Here is a 20,470-nt window from a genome sequence, read left to right on the forward strand (position 1 = left end):
AAATGTTGAAATACTAACTCAAATGTTTCAGAAAGTAGGGCGTGCTTATGTTTCTTAGTTTGCAACATTGTGTGGTGATTTCAGAGGTGAAACCACAGGTCCAAGGTGTGGTGGGGAGTATTTCAATGAACAGTCATGAATACATAATTTCACATTTCATAGTTGCCTGCAATATAGTGTTGGAACAGATGGGTCATACCCAACAGTACTTTATCCTTATTTTAAACGCTTTTGTGTCAGTAGTTGTTGTTAAAGCGAATCAAAAGCTTATGCTAGCTCAACACGTTGCCGTCGGCCCTGCTTTGCTGATCTCTGCAACATGGATAGATGGAAATCGCCACATAATGCTACAAATTAAGTAATATATCCTGTATGTTCTCCTGTCTTGAAACGTTAAGTTAGTATCTTGAAATTTCATGTTAGTCTCTTTAAATGTCGAGGTAGTTTCTCGAAATGTTTAGTTAGTATCTCGAAATTTATATTGTATCAACAACAAAAATATATTCGTGGCGGGGATGACTAGCTAAAACACATCCACGACCGGAAGTGCCTTTTCCGTAGCAGGTTAAAATCATTTATGCAGCAGGTTAGGATAATGAATGTATCCGGTAAGGAGAATGAGGTTTTGGTTCGGGATTATTATATTATGATGTGCTACAAAAGCCACACTTCCGCTAGTAGTCTTCTAGTCACAAACAAAATTGATATTTCTGAAGTCGATTTTCCCCCTGTTTTCTCGACCACCTATCGGAAGCTAGAAAATCCTAGTACTTCTCTACCATTGGAGGATACGCTCTACGAACATCAATGAGCCAATCAGAGTCGAGTACGGTGAGTGATTGATACAGCGTCGACTAATTGTCCTGAATGCTAAGGAAATGCAGGCTAGCACGTGGGTCAATTCAGTAGACGATCTCTCCCAAAAATACTTGATTTCAGTACATTACTATTCTCTTTGGTGATTTAAAACTCACATTCTAGTGTGTGAAAAATCGACTTTACTACTAAGCTGGCTATCAAGCTTTCTAATGGCGGACAATGGCGATAATGACTCCCAGCACAGAGTGAATGAGGGTGACTACGTAGTACTGAAACGGGGAGACATCTACAAAGCTGTGCAGATTCAAAAGAAAAAGTGAGTCCTCACACAATTTTGCACATGCACAATCGCATTATCTGTTGATTTGCGTTAGCTAACAATGCTTCACAGTCAAGTCAAACCTTTTGCCTGTACTAGTGTTACTAGTTTGCAAGCTATGTCTGGTGGATTAGCATTGTCCAATTGTCATCACTGCTTGCTAGCTAGGAGTAGGATACTCAGCCAGGTAACTTTTAAGGTAGTATTTTTACATTTATAGAAGAGAATGTCATGTTGCCAGCTTCAAGCTGGATGACATATTGGCAGTACTCCAGTTGTGTAGTCAGTATAGTGTATCACAGTGGACTCACTGTGTGTCAATGTGCGTTTGAGATTATCTGACATGTCTTCTTCCCAACCCCAGGAAAACAGTATTTGAAAAGCAGTGGTTCTTCCTGGACAATGCAGTGGGGGAGTTGTATGGGACCACCTTTGAAGTTGTGACTGGTGGGACACTGCAGCCACGGAAACCTAAATGCATCGAGAGCTCTGCAGGTAACTGCAGCTACATGCCGACAACGACAATCTCCATTATTCTCTCATTCCAGTAAGGATTCAGTTGTCCAGGCACAGAGTTGATGTCTGTGTCTTGTTTTTGTGCGCCTCTTTAGATGCCAAGGAAGCAGGAACGGACAACAGGAACATTCTGGATGATGGGAAATCACAGAAACTCACCAGAGACGATATTGAGACCCTCAAAGAGCAGGGTCTGAAGGGACAGGTACCTCTGGATATATGTGGATTAGTTGTCATTAATGTGGATTAGTTGTCATTAATGTGGATTAGTTGTCACTAGCTGGAAGTGGAGATCCTGGACTGGCGTGGTTACACGTGGTCTGCGGTTGTGAGGCTGGACTCTAAAATGACATTGGTAGAGAAATTAACATTAAATTATCTGGCAACAGCTCTGGTGGACATTCCGGCAGTCAGCATGCCAATTGCACGCTCCCTCAACTTTAGACATCTGTGGCATTGTGTTGTAACAAAACTGCACATTTTAGAATGGCCTTTTGTCCCCAGCACAAGGTGCACCTGTGTAATGATCATGCTGTTTATTCAGCTTCATATTATGCCACACCTGCCAGGTAGATGGATTATGGCAAAGGAGACATGCTCACGAACGGGGATGTAAATACATTTGTGCACAAAATTTGAGAAAGAAGCTTTTTGTGCATATGGAACATTTCTGGGAACTTTTATTTCAGCCCATGAAACATGGGACCAACGCTTTACATGTTGCATTTATGTTTTTGTTCAGTATGCGTTGTAAGTCATGGTGAAAGATTTGTTTATGTTGAGGATGCTCCTCTGACTTCACTTTCCATAGGAAATAGTCCAGCAGCTGATAGAGAACAGTACAACATTCAGGGACAAGACTGAGTTTGCACAGGAGAAATACATCAAGAAAAAAAAGAAAAAGTGAGTCAGTGGAATATATATATATATATATATATGCACACACACACTCCAGGACCAGGGTTAGTGATGAATGAAATAGGCTTTACGAGTTCTGAATGTCTTGTGTTCTGTTCCCTCCAGGTATGAGAACAGTGTGATGGTTCTAAGGCCCTCCTGTCGTGTCCTGGCTATGATGTACCACGGCAGAGAACCAGGGAAGATATGGTGAGTGTAGCCTCCATGCCAGCTAAGTCATACCGAGGCCTATTTGTAGGTCCTGATGTTTTTTCCTGGCTTAGGTCAAGTGGTCAGGGTCCAAAATTCAGTTTTTATTAAGAGAAGTTCCTCTCTGTATTGTATGTGGTTGTTGTAGTAACCAAGACTGTCTCTGCCTCCCTCCACCAGCCACCTGCGGTATGACACCCTTGCCCAGATGTTGACTCTGGGGAATATCCATGCAGGCAGTAAGGTGCTGGTGTTTGAGACCTGTGCTGGACTGGTGCTGGGGGCTGTCATGGAGAGGATGGGAGGTAACTGGACTATAGAAATGCCTGGAAGTATCATGGCTAGACCTGGCATGACCTGCATTTAAAATGGCACCCTATTCCCTATATAGTGTAGTAGGTTTGAACAGAGCCTCAAAAGTAGTGAACTATGTAGGGAATAGGGTGCCATATCGGACTCGCACATGATGGCTTAATTCTGCATGGTTTATGAATTGTGTTTGCTCTGTGGCAAGCCGGTCTATTCCCTGTCTATGTTTACCATGCTCTGACTGCCATGTCAGCAATCAACGTTTTATGTAATACATTTCAATTGGAAGGTCCTGTAACGAATATACATTTTAGTCATTTAGCAGATGCTCTTATCCAGAGCAACTTACAGTTAGTGCATTTACTTTAAGATAGCTAGGTGGGTCTAGAGCTGCTGCAGTGACCGTATTCCACACCGGCAGTCATGAGTCATGACCACAGTAAAATGCACTCTGGACCAATGTTCAGTCTAAGCTGCGTGTGTGCACACAGTAGCCCCGAGACTGCTTTGCGGCTCCCCAGGAATGCTTTATAGAGCGAGGAGCGTAGCCTATAGAAATGTTGTGCAAAATGAGCTCCTGGGCTCTCATTAAGTGTTTGATTTTCCAAACATTTGCATTGATGTCAGAGCGATTAGTGCTGAGTACCAGGCAGTTAGCAAGTTTGGTAGGCTACTAATGACCAGCAGCATCATCAGAGCTTGGAGAAGCCTAATTACCGTGACTAAACGGTCATTTGGAATTTGACTGTCTTCATGACTCGTGACCTCCGGTAGATGCGCATGTGTTGAGATCAAAGCGAGAGCTGCTTGTAGCCACTTGTGCAAATTTTTTAAATATCCTTTGCTAGTTATTGAGTTATTAGCCCAGTTATAGATCATTTGTAGGCAGCAATAGGGGAGTGATTGCTTCCTTCAAGAGCACAAAATGTGTACATTTCTAGACATATTTGAAAAAGCAAGTCGGGTAAAGAGCCTTTTTTTTTGTCTTAAAGGGGCAGTGTTGTATTTAGAAAGTGGATTGAATACGCTAAGTGGCCAATAGGCAGAGGGTAGCATAATTTGTCTGATTCTCTGTATTAATGGCATGGGAATAATAATGCATTTTATTTTGTGGTGGTTTCTTCCATCAAACAAACAAAAACAAAAATTTTCAGTCACTTCCGTGTCTGAAGGACAAGTGTATAAACAGGTTGTCAAGCCCTGCAAGTTTTTTTCAAAAGTCTCATGGACTGTAGGCCTACATTCCATTGTTTTTGATAATAGGCCACTCTGGTAGGCCTACATCATGATCAAATAGCTGCGATAGCCTACTTGGCCACTGTTAAAACTGTAACTTAAAGCGGGTACAGCCTCTGTGTTCACACAGCGCTGGAAGAATTTTCACAACGTTGAAGTTTGCACTCAGCAGACCTGAAATTTGCTCAGTGCCCTAAAATGTGCTCTGGACATTTTGGTACCAACTCGCAAAATACTGAAAATACCTGAATTAAAATGATGGTAAACCTTAGTTTAAAAAAAAAAAATAAGGTTTGAGTTTACCGCATATTACACACAGCAGAAAAACATAAAACAAAACGGATTTCAGATGTCTTTGGTACATAATTGGTCTAGCCTATACTCCAAAATTAAATGAATTATAGTAATTGCCTTTAAGTGTGGACTGTATTACCCACGAGTCTGGAGGGAAAGTATCGCCCTAGGCGATGCTGTTGGTTCATTGATTGTGCAGGGCGGCTTACAGTTGTCCTACAATTATAGAGAATTTGTATTTGGTTTTGAATGGTCTAGTAATAGTGAATTTTGTATATTTTCATAATTAATAGGCTGACACATTACCTTTTAGCTATTATAGAATATCTCACCACTGTGCTTTTCCATCTCATCTCCTTCATTCCCTTCTCGTGCATGCAGAGCAGTGGAGGCTGCTGAGGGGAGAACGGCTCATAATAATGTCCAGAACGGAGCAAATGGAATGGCACCAAACACCTGGAAACCATGTGTTTGCTGCATTTGATCCCATTCCACTGATTCCAGTCCAGCCATTACCACAAGCCCATTCTCCCCAATTAAGGTGCTACCAAACTCCTGTGGCACAGATGGCCTGTCAACATTTGAATGAAATATGTTTTGTTTTGAAAACATGTTCCTATTGATGTTCCCGAACAGATGTAACTTGTTTTCCCAAATTAAGCACTGGGTATCTGCAAATTATATTGGGCGGAATATAATTTGTCGCACAGCGAGAATATGCTCCTCAAACAGTGGTTGATGTGTGGAGTGAAATACAGTGTCGTGAAAAAGTATTTGCCCCCTTTCTGATAATCTCTATTTTTGCAAGTTTAAAAAAAACTGAATGTTATCAGATCTTCAACCTTGCTGCATGACCCAGCTGCACTTCAGCTCACAGACGGATGGCCTGTCATTGTCCTGTAGAATTCTCTGACACAGAGCAGAATTTATGGTTCCTCCTTTTAAGGCAAGTCATCCAGGTCCTGAGGCAGCAAAGCATCCCCAAACAATCACACTACCACCACCATGCTTGACCATTGGTTTGAGGTTCTTACTATGAAATGCAGTGTTTGGTTTTCGCCGGGCATAATGGGACCCATGTCATCCAAAATGTTGACTCAATTATGACAAAAAAGCACCTGGAGGATGATCAAGAATCTTGAAAGAATGTTCTATGGACAGATGAGTCAAAAGTATAACTTGGACGACATGGGTCCCATTTATAGTCTCATCGTGCAGCCCATATCTTTGGATCACGTCATTCTAAGGTTTGTCATTCACAACTTAAGTTGCCAAATAACTCTTAAGTCTAGCATATAGGACTTGTTTCAAGTGATCACTTTTACGCTCAACATATACACTTATCCATATCCACATATGCGCACTCGATCCGGATTGGGGAAAAATATTGATTCAATTTTATTCACCTAAGTTTAATTATATTCTTCTTACTATAAAATAATGGCGCAGGACTTATAAGCATATCTTGTCTTCAAAATGCAGAAGCCTACAGTCTATGGCACGGCACTGTGACATCACATACAATAGGCCAATTACATTCTGTTCTTCTGAAATCCATTTTCCTCGTCATAACCTTTCTTTAGATCTGCCTAAAATAAATAATGTATTTATTGTGGTATTTTCCAAAGGCGCGCATCAGCGGCTTGTATGCATTGAGGCATGGAAATGCTAAGTGTGCGTGTGTTAATTAACGGTAAATTACCGTGAGACAGGCAGTCTTTTGCATGACAATAACCAGCGGACAAAATGTCATGACTGCCACAGCCCTTGACCCCTTGACTTTTTCCACATTTTCTTATGTTACAGCCTTATTCTAAAATGGATAAATAATATAATCTGCATAATTTACACACAATACCCCATAACGACAAAGCGAAAACAGTTTTTGTTTTGCAAATGTATAAAAAATAAACATACCTTATTTACATAGGTGTTCAGACCCTTTGTTATGATACTCAATTTAGCACAGGTGCATCCTGTTTCCATTGATCATCCTTGAAATGTCTACAGCTTGATTGGAGTCCACCTGTGGTAAATGTATTTGATTTGGAAAGGCACACACCTGTCTATATAAGGTCCCACAGTTAACAGTGCATGTCATGGAAAGAAACATGTATGGGGTCAAAGGAATTGTCCGTAGAGCTCCGAGACAGGATTGTGTCGAGGCACCGATCTGGGGAAGGGTACCAAAAAATGTCTGCAGCATTGAAGGGCTCCAAGAACACAGTGACCTCCATCATTCTTAAATTGAAGAAGTTTGGAACCACCAAGACTCTTCCTAGAGCTGGCTGCCCTATGGTCACTCTGATAGAGCTCCAGAGTTATTCTATGGAGATGGTTGTCTTTCTGGAAGGTTCTCCCATCTCTGCAGCACTCCACCAATCAGGCTTTTATGGTAGAGTGGCCAGACGGAAGCCACTCAGTAAAAGGCACATGACAGCCCACTTGGAGTTTGCCAAACGGCACCTAAATGGCTCAGACCATGAGAAACAAGATTCTCTGGTCTGATGAAACCAATATTGAACACTTTGGCCTGAATGCCAAGCGTCACTTCTGGAGAAAACCTAGAACCACCCCTACGGTGAAGCATGGTGGTGGCAGCATCATGCTGTGGGGATGTTTTTCAGTGGCAGGGACTGAGAGACTATTTAGGATCAAGGGGGGGAAATGAACGGAGAAAAGTACAGAGCGATCCTTGATGAAAGCCTGCTCAGGACCTCCGCCTGGGGCAAAGGTTCACCTTCCACCAGGACAATGACCTTAAGCACACATCCAAGACAACGCAGGTGTGTCCTTGAGTGGCCCAGCCAGAGCCCGGACTTGAACCCAATCAAACATCTCTGCAGCAACGCTCCCCATCCAACCTGACAGAGCTTGAGAAGATCTGCAGAGAAGAAAGGGAGATACTCCCCAAATGCAGGTGTGCCAAGCTTGGAGCGTCATACCTGTCATGACTCCTGGTCGAGTATCCAGCCCTCAGGTCAACTTGGCAAATGGCTGACAGATAGCCAGACCCCATCTCTCCCACAGGAAAGGAGAGGGCTGTTGGGCTGGTTTTGACACCTTAACACTCTGTCATAAATTAGGGAGCAGGGTAATTTCTCTTCTGCTCTCTAGTATTACCAAAGCAATGCCTTTGTCCCCTCAGAAGACTTTTGCCACAAAAAACAATAACACCCAAAAAGTGAATCTTGGAACAATATTTCTGTGATAGGCATGTTAGGAATGGTCAGTGTGGATCTAAAGAATAGTCATGTCATATTGTTTATTTTGTGATGTCATTAACTGTATAACAAAAATACTGTAACTTAGAAAGGAAACCCCCTTCGACTTAAGTTTCCATCCAATTTGATGTTAATACAATATGAAGAACGATTAAACCTTTTTTTGTTAAGATGGGAGTGTAATTTTAGTTTTCTAACGAGATCATAATTGTAAATAAGCTACGCTCCAAATGAGGTCAGAGGAGTGTGTCAGTGTGGTGGAACTGCCCTTTCTGACCAGAGTGCTTAAAAGAACTCGCTAAGAATGAACATATTCAGACCAGCAGACGGACAGCGTGAGCTCAACGTTACGAATGGTTGAAACTCTGAGACTCAACACGAGGTGAGAAAATAACCTCCACTACGAGACCAGAAACATTCAGTCTGCAGCTGTGCCTGTGAAAGTGGTCCCAGAACTTTGACTAAAGACATGAGGTGGGAAGGAAGAAATCCCATCTCAGACAATCACTGGCGCATCTGAGTAGGTATTCTACTTGAACACTCCACTACCAGAGAAGCTCTACAACTAAGAAGGACATGGTGACCTCAGGTGGACAAGCCAAAGTCTTACACCGATGCATGAACTATAGCTACCCTGTCCACATAGAAGGGTTGATTGGTTCAACAGAGATGGATGACAAAGACATCTACGCGTTAATATATACATTGCATTTCTTATCGCATGGGCGCTGGTTAGGGTATTAAGTATTCTGATTACTGTGAGCGTAGTTTCCAAATATATGTACGATAAGTTTGACTCTTTTTGTCTCTCCCTCTTTTTATCTACCCCTCCCTCTCCGTATGTGTAACAAGCCATCACATTGTGTCAGTCCACTAGGGACTTTTGTCTCGTAAGTTTGTGTGTGTATTCTGTTATTATTATTTAGTTAGTTAATAAATTATCTAAATACATTTGTGTTGTACTGAATGATCAGAAAAGGCTGGGGTTCTTGCGGATTGAAGAGGTCTGCGACGTTCAGAATGAGACTGATATGTATGAGGTAATGATTAATAAATGACTGTTATTGATATATCTTATACCATTTCCCGAATTAAACTCAAGATAACTCGTTAAATAACCTCTCCCGTGGTGCCCCAAATTCCTTATGAGTTAATTGCTACATGAATAATTTAATCAGGTAACAATTAAACATAGTTTGAGTCGATAACAGTCATCACATTAATGAAAGTCCCGACATACCCAAGAATACTTGAGTCTGTAGTTGCTGCCAAAGGTCCTTCAACAAAGTACTGAGTAGTGTCTGAATACATAAGTAAATGTGATATTTCAGTATTATTTTTTATTTAGCAAAAATTCTAAAAACCTGTTTTGCTTTTTCATTATGGGGTATTGTGTATAGATTGATGTGGGGGACATTATTTAATCAATTTCAGAATAAGGCTGTAACGTAACAAAATGTTGAAAAAGTCAAGGAGTCTGAATATTTTCCGAATGCACTGTATCATCGTCATAGTAAACATTTTCCCTCAAAATAGCTATCAGCAAAATCCGCTAATAAGGGGGGGGGGGGATTAAAGTGCAAGTGTGGTGCGAGGGGGGACGGGGGGGTCCTGTGGGATTATTTAAGATACTCTTTGTAAAAGATAGGGTTTTAGATGTTTTCAGAAGATGGGCAGGGACTCTGCTGTCCTAGCTTCATAGGGAAGCTGGTTGCACCATTGCTGCACAATGCAGTCCTATCTGACTATCTGACTATCACAACAGGGTGTCAAAAGTGCTTAAACCTGATCAAATATAACACAGAAGAGATTATTTCACAGAAAACAATCATGTTCCTTGTTGTTGTGGGCTGATGTTGTCAATTTCTTGTGTACCTTCTTCTGCGAGTCTACATATCAAAACTGCTGCTATGCCAGCTGCCACTCAACGCATGAGCCACGAGCACTGCACATTACTGAGGAATGTCTAGCTGGGAAAATTAGCAGCAGGTATGAATTGACACAGTGACCAAAATCAAACTCCTGTTGCAAATATGAGTTTAATTAATTCACTAATAAGGCTTGTCAATGTGCCCAGACATGGATGCAATAAGCAAGCTTACTAGCTAAGCAGATAGCTATGTGACCTTTTAGGAAAGATGACTCCTCTGTGGTGTTGGCTAGCTAGCTATATTAGCTGGTTAGATAAACATGATATTAAGATATCAGATAGCTAGCTACATTGGCTAATAGCTCCTAACGTTAGCTGGTTACCATTTTGAACGTCCACCAAGTGAAATGAGCGATGGAGGGAGATGTGATAGGGAGCCGGAGTTAAGGCGTCTGGTGTTTTTTTTTTTTTTTTTTTTTTCAGCTGTTCGGGCACAAAAAAAATGTCTGTAGCAAGCCGAAGTCTACGCCCCTTTCTCTGTGAACGGTTAACAGTAGGGAATCTGCAATAAAGTCTTCGATGTCATTCAATGAGAGACGATTCATTTTCATGCACATTTTTTCATTGAGAAATACTGCACTGTAAAACTAAAATGACTAAAATGAATGACCGATTTCTGGAGTTAATTCTAGATGAATTGTGACTATTTTGAGGAAGTGTATACTGGCTACGGCGTCTCAAAATAGACATACAGAACTATTGCATGTGATCTGGATTCCACATCTTTTTATTACTATGTGAAACTCACAGCAAAACAAAAAATCTCAAACGAAACGTGAAGCTAACAATAGTGCTAACAGGCAACTATCCATAGTCAAGATCCCACAAAACACAAAGGAGAAATGGCTGCCTAAATATGATCCCCAATCAGAGACAACAATAAACAGCTGCCTCTGATTGGGAACCATACCAGGCCAACAGAAATATAAATCACCTAGATCACCCACCCTAGTCACACCCCGACCTAAACTCTCTATGGTCAGGGCGTGACAATATGATGTCCTTCCATACAGGCGTGATATGCTGGAGTGATGCTTATATGCAAATGTTGTTGATCCGTAGGCTAATATGGAAGGCAAACTGATTGTTAGTCATCGGTTCCATAGACTCCACTGATAAACCAAAACAAGCTCAATAACTCAATGTATGCACACACTACTATTGAATATGCATTCACCTGTATTGTGGATAGGCCTAGGCTACATCTTGATATACCCAGTTTAGGGTTACCATTGAAATAAAATGATTAACATTATTGTTATGTAGTTAGATTGGTAAAAACACAGATGTTTTGATTTTAAAATGTATGCAAGGATCATCAACTCTATTCAGCTGCAGGCCGATTTTGTCTTGAGAGGATGGTCGGGGACCGGAACATAATTATAAATGATTTGTCAACTGCAAATTGACCACAAGCGATACGAACAGATACGTTTGGCTAAAACATAATCGTTTCAAACCTTGCTCACATTTGGATGTGATCATGTGTCTCTATGCTATGTGTGGGAATACTTCTTTAAGATTTCTTCAATTAAAATCACTTGGAACTGATTTACTGGAGTTTTTACAGCCTTAATAAATAATAATTAAAAAATAATAATGTTGTTTTTGCTCAGAACCCAAATAAAACCATCCGCGGGCTGCTGTGGATACTCACACCATCATGAACAGAACCGTGTTCAGAGTGAGCTGAGTGCAGGGAGCAAGTGACGGACAGAAAGGAGCAGCTAATGATTTCAGGCTTTCAGGCAGGGCCTTAAATTTGACAGATACAATCGAGGTAGGGTGGGGCCTGAACGTCGCGGGCATGGGTAGGAAAGGTCGTACTCTACGGATGTTGTAGAGCATGAACCTGCAGAAGAGAGTCACTGCTTTGACGTTAGCAGAGAACGACAGGGTGTTGTCCAGGGTCACGCCAAGGTTCTTTTCCCTGGGAGGGTGACACTTCCATCTTCATATTCTGTCTCTCTCCTCTCTCTCATCCAGGCTATGGGTCAGTGGTGCAGATGTACCCAGGAGGAGGTCCTGTGAGGGCGGGGATGGAGAGCTTTGGGTTCCCCTCCCACTTCCACGACACGCTCCATGAGTTCCCCATCTGTCACGTCAACGCACTGCTGGCGGGGGTACTGGACACAGAGGCCAAAGACATAGACGCAGGTGTGCGTTTGTGTTTATACTAGGAATGTCATAATTTAATAGACCAACAAATGCTATACTATCTTATCTATTGAATTGATTAATTTTTATTTTTTTTGGTCACAACTGCAGATTCCGGACAGGCCAATGGGGACAAGTCCAACCTGACCCAGACTGACTCAGAGAAGGCAGAAAGCAAGGAGTGCAGCCCAGACACAGAGGACCAATGCATGGAGACTAGTACCAGTACAGACCCTGCCGCGGACAAGGAGAGAGAGGAGAGGGAGAAACTTAGAGAGATCAGAGTATGACAGCACATAGTAAAGCAGCAAATGGTGTCTGTTGTTTGTCACACCTGTTCGTGCTTGCACGTTCCAAAGATTTGTTCAACTTAGTCCGATCAATTGAACAGCAACTGTGTGTTGTGTTTTAGGGCCAGGAGAAGAAGGTGAAGATGGAGGAGAAGAGGAAGAAACTAGCTGCTGCTGCTGCCGTGCTGGAGGGGAGGAACGCTGACGGGTCAGCCCTGTTCTCTCATCTCTCTCACCCCCTTCCACCATCTTTCTGTTTTAATAACACTTGGTGACAGTGAACTCTAGACTTGTTTATGAAACCATTAATAAGAGGTAATAAACATGTATGAGCACTAATAACCAGTATAACAGCTCTGTGGCACTAAGATTACACCCCCTTGACACGTGAGTTAAATAATCCGTGTAAATAATCACAGTTTCTGCTCTGCCGGCATGTTGGTGTTTTCTTGCACTGTCTAAAAATCTGTGAAACACGGCCATGCTAACAAGACGATTGATGTCTGGTCTTTCAGCACACGTCATCTCATCCTGTGTTTATTCATTTGGTTTGTCGGTGAGGCGAGGGCTTTCATCTGTCAAGTTTTGCCAGCTCAGTTTTCACCAGGAGGGAGGATAGAAAGAAGAAAACATGTTCATGGTGTTCTAACAGGGCCCCACACTGGTTGTAAAATATGTGTTTAATACCTCTGTTTGTTCTCCTCCTCAGGTTGGTGATTGCCAGTCGGTTCCACCCCTGTCCAGTTCTACTGGGCCTTATCAAGTTCCTCGCCCCCTCCAGACCCTTTGTAGTGTACTCTCAATACAAAGAGGTGTGATTCTAAGTGTTTTCTAGTATGCTTCCTAGTAGTACTGATGACGATACCAGTATTGCAGTAATTTTTTACCATGGCAAAAATGAAAACACGAAGCAGACCAAACTCTTTGCTCCTATAAAAACCTGCTTTATGTTTTGTTTTCTTGTCACGATATTAAAGAGTATTGCGATACGTGTATCGTCCCGACCCTACTTTCTAGTGTGTGTCGTGTTCTTAATAATGTAGCGTATTTAATCATCTTCTTACTTTACAACCCAAACTTTGTGTACTACAGACCCTTCATAGTTTGTTGCCAGTAGACCCTAGTGTACTGCCATTATACATTTGTCTTTCTGCAGTGGGAAATCTCCTATCAAAACCACTGATAAAACAGTCTGTAATCTAGTCTGGAGTTCGGAAATATCACTCCTGTCATGTTCGCTCTGTTATGGCCTTCGTTGCTCCTCTGTTATTAAATCTCTCTCTCCCACAGCCTCTGATAGAGTGCTATACAAAGCTCAGGGAACAAGGTGGAGCAGTCAGCCTGCGACTCACCGATTCCTGGATCAGACATTACCAGGTATAATCATTTTCAAACTGAACTGTACCTCTGGGGAAGCATCCATGTTTGTAGTACCAGCATTAGCTTTTACCTCTGACCTCACTTCCTGTGTTTGTGTGTGTAGGTGTTGCCTAACAGGACGCACCCCGTGCTGCTGATGAGTGGGGGCGGGGGCTACCTCCTCTCAGGGACGACCGTTGCTACGGATACGCCGAAGATGGGCCCAAATAGAGGAGAGGAGCCAGCTGCAAAGCGACTGAAACTCACAGAGACCACAGAGGGATAACACTTAAAACGTATTGCGGTCACCCATTTGTTGTGACATTTATATCATTGATGACATCATTTAACTGTACTTGTGGGATAGGACTGAAATCTCTCACGCATCTTAAGATCAGTTATATAATAATTTGGCTGCTATTGAGCCCTGGAGCTGCTCTCCAAAGCTCTTATCTCCCAAATGCAGCATTTCGTTATCATTACATTTTTTTTGGAAGAATGCGCCGTGGTGCAATAAAGAAGCCACTTGTTTTCGCAGACTCATCCCGTAACGCATCTGTGTATGAATTTCAATAAAATGCAGTGCTCTAAAGATACTATTACTGTTGATAAGCCCTGTGTTCATGAGGTATTAAAGTTCTTTGTATAATTGTTTCGAAGAAGGAAAAATACTGAGATGTTAGGCTTGGTCCCGGGATAATATATTTTATTAAATGCAGACTGAAGAAACAAACAACCATTCAAAAGTTTGAAGAAAACGGCAATGCACACTTTAAATATATATAGAGAAATCTGTGACAAATAAGCAAAGCATCTGTTTTATCTTTGATATTATCTAATAGAAACTAAACGGTCTCCATGCTGATTCTTTTGTACCTGAATTTTTTTATTTAACCTTTATTTACGTTGTGTGGCAAGTCTCTTAGATTTGTTTTTTTGTTCTCCCACCTCTTCATCTCTTTAATGTTTTCTTAAACAAGGTTAGCACACTGAGCTCGTAGTTTAGCATCCCTGTCGGTCAGTCCACTATCTATTTGCTCCTGTTTTCATGCATCTTCTCAGCAATTTTCTGTAGCTCCACGTCCATAGCTGCTAGGTTTTGCAGCTCCTTCTCCTGAAAACACACACACACACCGTGTTATTATTGCTTAATTTGCATCGCTTCATTTAGGCTACTATCCTAGGTAGAAAGAACACTGATAAAATTGTGAAACCTCAAAAACGACATTTATTGTGTGCATTGATCCCTTCTGGAACAGGGCAAGCCCTTCAATAAAAATAACCATTTTAAAAGGCCATATTTCACACCATGTAACCACAGCTCCTGAAATCGGACTCCTCTTAATTAGCCACTACTTTCCCTGGATCTTAATACGGTCAATGGTGTAGATATTCCCACTGCAGTGTAGAGGACGCTAAATGCAGTGTAGTCTGAAAACTGTCAGGATGAAAAAGAATAGCCAACAGTCATCCATTCTCTCCCCTCCCCCATTGTATTCCATCGCAGGCGGTAAGATGGCCCGGGCCGCACCACTATCAGCTCTAATAGGGGTGGTTTGGTACGGTGGGTCGTGAGGGCGCCCTTAGGAGAGGGGGTGTACTGTAATTACGGAGGTTTTGGTGCAATCGCTGCTGCAGCAATAAAAACCGCAGGAGATAGAGGAAAAATAGATGCGCTTTTCTCTGCAGCTAGAAGCACAGTCTCAAAGCCTGTGAATTAATTGCTTGCAGATGGCTTCCACAGTGCAGAGGACACCATTTCTTTCAGGGACACATCTCTTATTTAGCCTACTTCTGATTATTTTGAAGCCTATGGGTGCCAAACAACAAGGAGTTGCAGAGGAATATATGAATAACATTAAGCTGCTTAGTGAGCCACAACCACTATGTAGGAGGACATGCTCTGAGTCAAAGGGGGGCTTTCTCTTCATGTGTTTGTACCTACACTCATTCACACACAGGCTTTTCCCTTCTAGAATATCAAGGCTCATTTTGAGATGTGAAGCCTCAACCTGAGCCAGGTCTCCTAGAGTTAAGCATATGGTTTCTGTTATCCAGCAGAGAGGGCAGTCTCTTCTCACAGCAGACTACAGAGGGCAACATCCAATATTGGGCATTCATAATTTTCATGGCTTGCCATGTGTTTTCTCACTTCAATAAAAACTGGATTTTGGTGTCTGTGTATAACAGCATAAAACATCCAAAACCTGATCATTAATTTCAGGTATCTTTCAAGCGATCTTATCTAAGAAGTTCAATATGATGCTTATGATAAAGCCAAGTAATTCCCCATAAGGATGCATGTTCTGTGTCATGTCATGTTACGTAAAGGTATTGTGTGAGGATGTTACCTCCTCTGGGGTTAGAGGTATGCTCTTCTGCCTCTCTTCCGCTGGCTCTGATTGGCTGGCCAGTTGGTGCCTCTTCAGCAGCTTTGCCAGTTCCTCCATCTTAGCCAATCAAATCACACCAAATCAAACTTTATTGCAGTAAAACATCTCTGTACGATAAACAAGCAAAATAGAAACAGTGGAAGGAAATACAAGAAACAAGTGTCTAGAAACACTACTAATTAAATCAACACAATCATACAAACTAAAAAAGGATTCAAATCTTTGACCGTAGGCCAGTCTAACAAGATATCTATGTTATCATAGGTGGTACATAGAAACCTTGTGTGATGGTGTGAGTGGCTCTATGCCTCTCTTCCACCAGGCGGGGTGGTAGTATCCTCTGTACGCCCAGGGAGAACGTTTCTCATATATCTCCCCCAGGAGACGACTCTCCACCTCACTCCTCTTCTCCGCCAGGTACCTGTCACACAAACACCAGCAGAACATACAGTCAGGGTCCTTTCAGATTAAGCCTAGTTCTGGACTAAAAAGCATGTCTTTGGCTGTGTCTAATATGACTAGAGCCACATAGACATAGTGGCATTTGAGACATAAGCTACGTTTCCATCCAATTGAAGACAGGTTTTCATGTGAGTATTCTAAAATCCGCATAAAAACAATATGCTCACTTTCCCACCAGAGATGTCCATCAAATTGACTTGCTGCAGATACAAGGCTGTGGGGTGATGATATAGTTCACATCCAAAATATTTTTGCAGGTAAATTACCATTGATTGCATTTTCAACTCCATTGATGGTTTTCTCACAAAAAAATGTTTGCATTATATAGCAAGTGTGCCAACTCTGGTAGTGGCAAATGCGCTCTAGCCCAGGGTTTCCTGAACTGGGTTTCACCACCCTGTAAAGTTATTTATTCTGCATGCTTTTTGGACGAGTGGCGTTGGGAGGATCACACAACATGTGACTTCAATTTTACTTTGAAATGATGATTGTATCAATATTTGCGCATGAATGAATGCGTTCCCATCTATATTTCGCGCATAATACAGTTTGTAGTTGCACGTGCTGTCTTTTTGTAATATTTTTATGGGTGAAGATTTCTACCAGGCCGCGTGCAGACCGGCAACTTTTCCCTCCAATTAAAAAAACGCACATGCGATCGTGTCTCAATGTCATCAAGGTATGATATTATTGTTATTTTCAAATACAATACATTTTTTGGGGTTAGTTGTGGTCAATTTACAGCAGGGACTATCAACTGTATTCAGCCACGGGACAGTTTTTTGTTGCGCGGTTGGTTGGGGGGCTGGAACATAATTACAAATAATTTGTAGACTGCAAATAAATTGATCACAAGAAACCCTTACAGATATAATGTTTGAGTAAAACTTAATAATTTCAAACCTCTCGATTATGAGTGGGAATACTTGGGAACAGATTTCCTAAATTAAAATCCCATGGAGCTGATTTCCTGGTGTTTTTACAGTCTTTTATGTCCAACAATGAATTGTTATTATCATTTCTTTATTTTCTTTTTTTTTTTCCTCTGAAAACATGGTGGGCTAAATGGCTCACAAGCCGCCATTTGGGGAACCCTGATTTAATTATTATAATTATGTACCTGTGCCCCCCAAATCCGTCTGAGTCTAGTTGACTACCCCTCATACACTCCTGAAAAACAGTTTCTGTAAGAGAAAAATATGAATAGACAGATAAATACATCAGAGCCTCTTGCCTCTCTCTCTCTTCCTCGGCATCTCCGTACCTCTTCTCCTCTTGTTCGTCAGAATCACTCCTTCGTTCCTCTTCTTCCTCCCCTGAGGAATCCCCACTGCGTTGGTGACGCTTGTTGTGATGGTACCTGTTTGTTGGTTTCCAGATTTTCTTCTCTCTATCCTCCTCTTCTTCGGACTCATCTGATCTCTTTTCCTCTGATTCCTCCTCTGATGAGTCAGCACCTTGTTTGTGGTGTTTCTTGTGGTGATATCTGTGTGGGGGTTTCCACATTCTTTTCTCTCTTTCCTCTTCCTCCTCTCTCTTTTCCTTCTCATCTTTCAGATCCCAGGACTCCTGACTGCACTTTTCACTTTTGTCATCTCGTTTGTGTAATTTCTTTGGGGTGTACCGATAGGTAGGCCTATATCTCTTCTCCTTCTCTTCTCCCAGGCTCCAGGACTCTTGGCTGCGTTCCTCTTTTGGATCTTCTCTCTCCTCCTCTAAACCGTCTTCGTCTCGTTTGTGGTGTGTCTTTGGGGTGTACCGATAGGTAGGCCTATATCTCTTTTCCTTCTCATCACCCAGGCTCCAGGATTCCTGACTACGTTCTTCATCTGGCTCTTCTCTCTTTTCCTCAGACACCTCTTTATGATGATACCTGTGCGTTGGTTTCCAAATCCTCTTCTCCTTCTCATCGTTGAGGTCCCATGACTCCTGGCTGCGCTCTTCGTCCTCCGGTGTCTCTCTCTTCTCCTCCACAGACTTCAGGCGGGCCTCGATGTCCTTCACATCAGCCCCTGGAACCTCAAGCTCAGGTTCATGACCTTTGACCTCCTCTTTATGGGTCAGCACCTCATCACTTTTCTTCTCTAGAAGAGCAGCATGTTGGGCACCTGTAGAGGAGGTGGAGGGAGAAGGGACATTCAAAGGGCATTCAATATCCACACTATCTACTACTCTGTCATTGTCTCATGTTGTCCAATTCAAGCCCCGCTCCGCAAGTTCCCCGTCAATCAAAACATAGTCCCTTCGAGAGCTTGGAACTATAAGGTTTTATCTGCATTTTTGTTCAAATTTAGCTATTGACATAGCCTTGTTCTGTTCGATGTTCTCTACCTCTAAATACACCAATTCATGTTGTTAAGTTCAAAATCATACCATATAAAAATGGCTGACATTATTCAAACCAATAAGGGTTCGGCACTTTGAAGACATTTATCTCAGAATCATATTTTTTTACAGATTGAACCTTATAGTCCCAAACTCTCGCTTTGATTAGTTCATTTTGGTGACCATTGCAAAATGGCACTCAACAGTGTATGGAGAAAGCTCAGCATCTGTCTCCCATAGTGCCATATTTATATTCAGCTAAGTATGATTTCCATAAATACAGAAGCCAATCTAGGTTGCTCTATTCATATCTCCTCAGCTGGTTGCCAGGTTGCAGCTCTATATTTCGGGTCTCTGTGGTAGCAGAAGCCCCACCGAGTCCCTTTTGACCTACAGTAAGAACTCTGTATAACATTACTGTCTGCATCAGCAACAAACGGTGCCACCCTCCAGAAGGAACAGTTCTTTCACCATCTCTGCCTCCAAGTCAATAGTCTAAAGTATTGCTTCCTCTGCTCCTCTCCTTTCCTTAATTTCCCTGACGGAAAAAAGATTGCAGTCAGAGTACAGTATAACTGCAGTTCATTTCTGCAGTTGCAGCGTACAAAATGCCACAGTCGATTGCAGTTACTGCACGTTGTTTTACTGCAGTTTTAAAACTGCAACAAACCAAATTGGAAGGGATTTCCATTGACATTGCAGAGCGAGACAGACGAAAGGGATTTCTTGGTAGCGTCACGCATCAGGGTAGACAAACAAGGTTCATTAACCCAAAGCCTTGTAAACAAGCACTGACAATTGCTTTCACAACTGGGGAAGCCACACTGTACACTAATGAAACGTGCCTTAGATTCGTCTCTACAATAAAAGAGCAATTTCCTCCTACAGTACTGGTTAAGATATTTTTTTTCTCCCATTATGATGCTGTGTTTTTTTTATGTACTGCTTTTGAAACACAACAACGGATGATGTGAGAACTACTTGCCTGCTTTGAGAATGTCTTTGCATTCCTGATCCAGAGGGTGAGAGTCAGGTTTGGTCAGTGCCTTGGACAGGACCTCAACCAAGCACCGTGTTACCTTAAACACAGTAACAAGCAACCTGTCACGATTCTCTCATTGAAGCATAGAGTGTCATTTCCGTTGTATACAAATACAATGTTATCCAGAGACTAAAAACATGTTTCGTACCACATCTTCTCTCTGTCGTTCTTTTCCAACGGGAAGTAATAGATTTTCTGTAGATTCGTAAGAAGATCGGTCAGAATGTGGTTCTGTGTTGAAAACAACTTACTTCTCCTAAACAATCGGGTAAGAGGCTCCATTTTGTTTTGCAAAATGAACGTGTGATATACACTGAATATACTAAACATTAAGAACACCTGCTCTTTTCATGACAGTCTGACCAGGTGAATCCAGGTGAAAGCTACGATCACTTATTGATGTCACTTCATTGTAGATGAAGTACAATCATTTTAGATGAAGGGGAGGAGACAGGTTAGAGAAGGATTTTTAAGCCTTGAGACAATTGAGACATGGATTGTGTATATGTGCCATTCAGAGGGTGAATGGGCAAGACGAACGATTTAAGTGCGAACAGAGTATGGTTGTAGGCGCCAAGCGCACCGGTTTGTGTCAAGAACTGCAACCCTACTGGGTTTTTCACATTCAACAGTTTCCCGTGTGACTCAAAAATTGTCGACCACCCAAAGGACATCCAGCCAACTTGAC

The 20,470-nt window shown here is 42.0% G+C and overlaps 2 protein-coding genes across 4 annotated transcripts in view; one reads left to right on the plus strand and one right to left on the minus strand.

The window, feature by feature from the left end:
* Positions 1-716: 716 nt before the first annotated feature.
* trmt6 (tRNA methyltransferase 6) lies at positions 717-14,159 on the plus strand. The gene is made up of 12 exons (XM_021612510.2): positions 717-1,135; positions 1,503-1,633; positions 1,750-1,859; positions 2,466-2,557; positions 2,678-2,761; positions 2,942-3,066; positions 11,741-11,911; positions 12,023-12,195; positions 12,324-12,409; positions 12,911-13,013; positions 13,492-13,578; positions 13,685-14,159. Exons 1-12 carry the CDS (start codon positions 1,029-1,031, stop codon positions 13,844-13,846), a joined length of 1,431 nt encoding a protein of 476 aa, XP_021468185.2. The 5' UTR covers positions 717-1,028; the 3' UTR covers positions 13,847-14,159.
* A 90-nt stretch (positions 14,160-14,249) lies between these two features.
* The window catches only part of LOC110529875 (cilia- and flagella-associated protein 251), a 6,961-nt gene continuing 740 nt past the window's right edge, over positions 14,250-20,470 (minus strand). The window contains exons 2-7 of one of the 3 annotated variants that reach the window (XM_021612512.2): positions 19,931-19,977; positions 19,726-19,819; positions 17,680-18,523; positions 16,233-16,374; positions 15,912-16,010; positions 14,250-14,674 (exon numbers count right to left, since the gene is read on the minus strand). In XM_021612512.2, coding sequence (XP_021468187.2) covers positions 14,591-14,674; positions 15,912-16,010; positions 16,233-16,374; positions 17,680-18,523; positions 19,726-19,819; positions 19,931-19,977 — 1,310 coding nt within the window. In that variant the 3' untranslated portion in view covers positions 14,250-14,590. Of the gene's footprint in view, positions 14,675-15,911; positions 16,011-16,232; positions 16,375-17,649; positions 18,524-19,725; positions 19,820-19,930; positions 19,978-20,470 lie in introns of all 3 variants that reach the window. The other 2 variants (XM_021612511.2, XM_021612513.2) reach the window with 2 other exon arrangements.

Source organism: Oncorhynchus mykiss, chromosome 8, assembly GCF_013265735.2.
Source record: "Oncorhynchus mykiss isolate Arlee chromosome 8, USDA_OmykA_1.1, whole genome shotgun sequence".
In the NCBI taxonomy this organism is placed as follows: domain Eukaryota; kingdom Metazoa; phylum Chordata; class Actinopteri; order Salmoniformes; family Salmonidae; genus Oncorhynchus; species Oncorhynchus mykiss.

Coding starts and splice junctions, on each gene's coding strand:
- trmt6 (XM_021612510.2), top strand. CDS start 1,029: ATGGCGGACAATGGCGATAATGACTCCCAGCACAGAGTGAATGAGGGT. Junction 1,860..2,465: donor AGCAGGGTCTGAAGGGACAG/GTACCTCTGGAT, acceptor CACTTTCCATAG/GAAATAGTCCAGCAGCTGAT. Junction 12,196..12,323: donor AGAAACTTAGAGAGATCAGA/GTATGACAGCAC, acceptor GTTGTGTTTTAG/GGCCAGGAGAAGAAGGTGAA.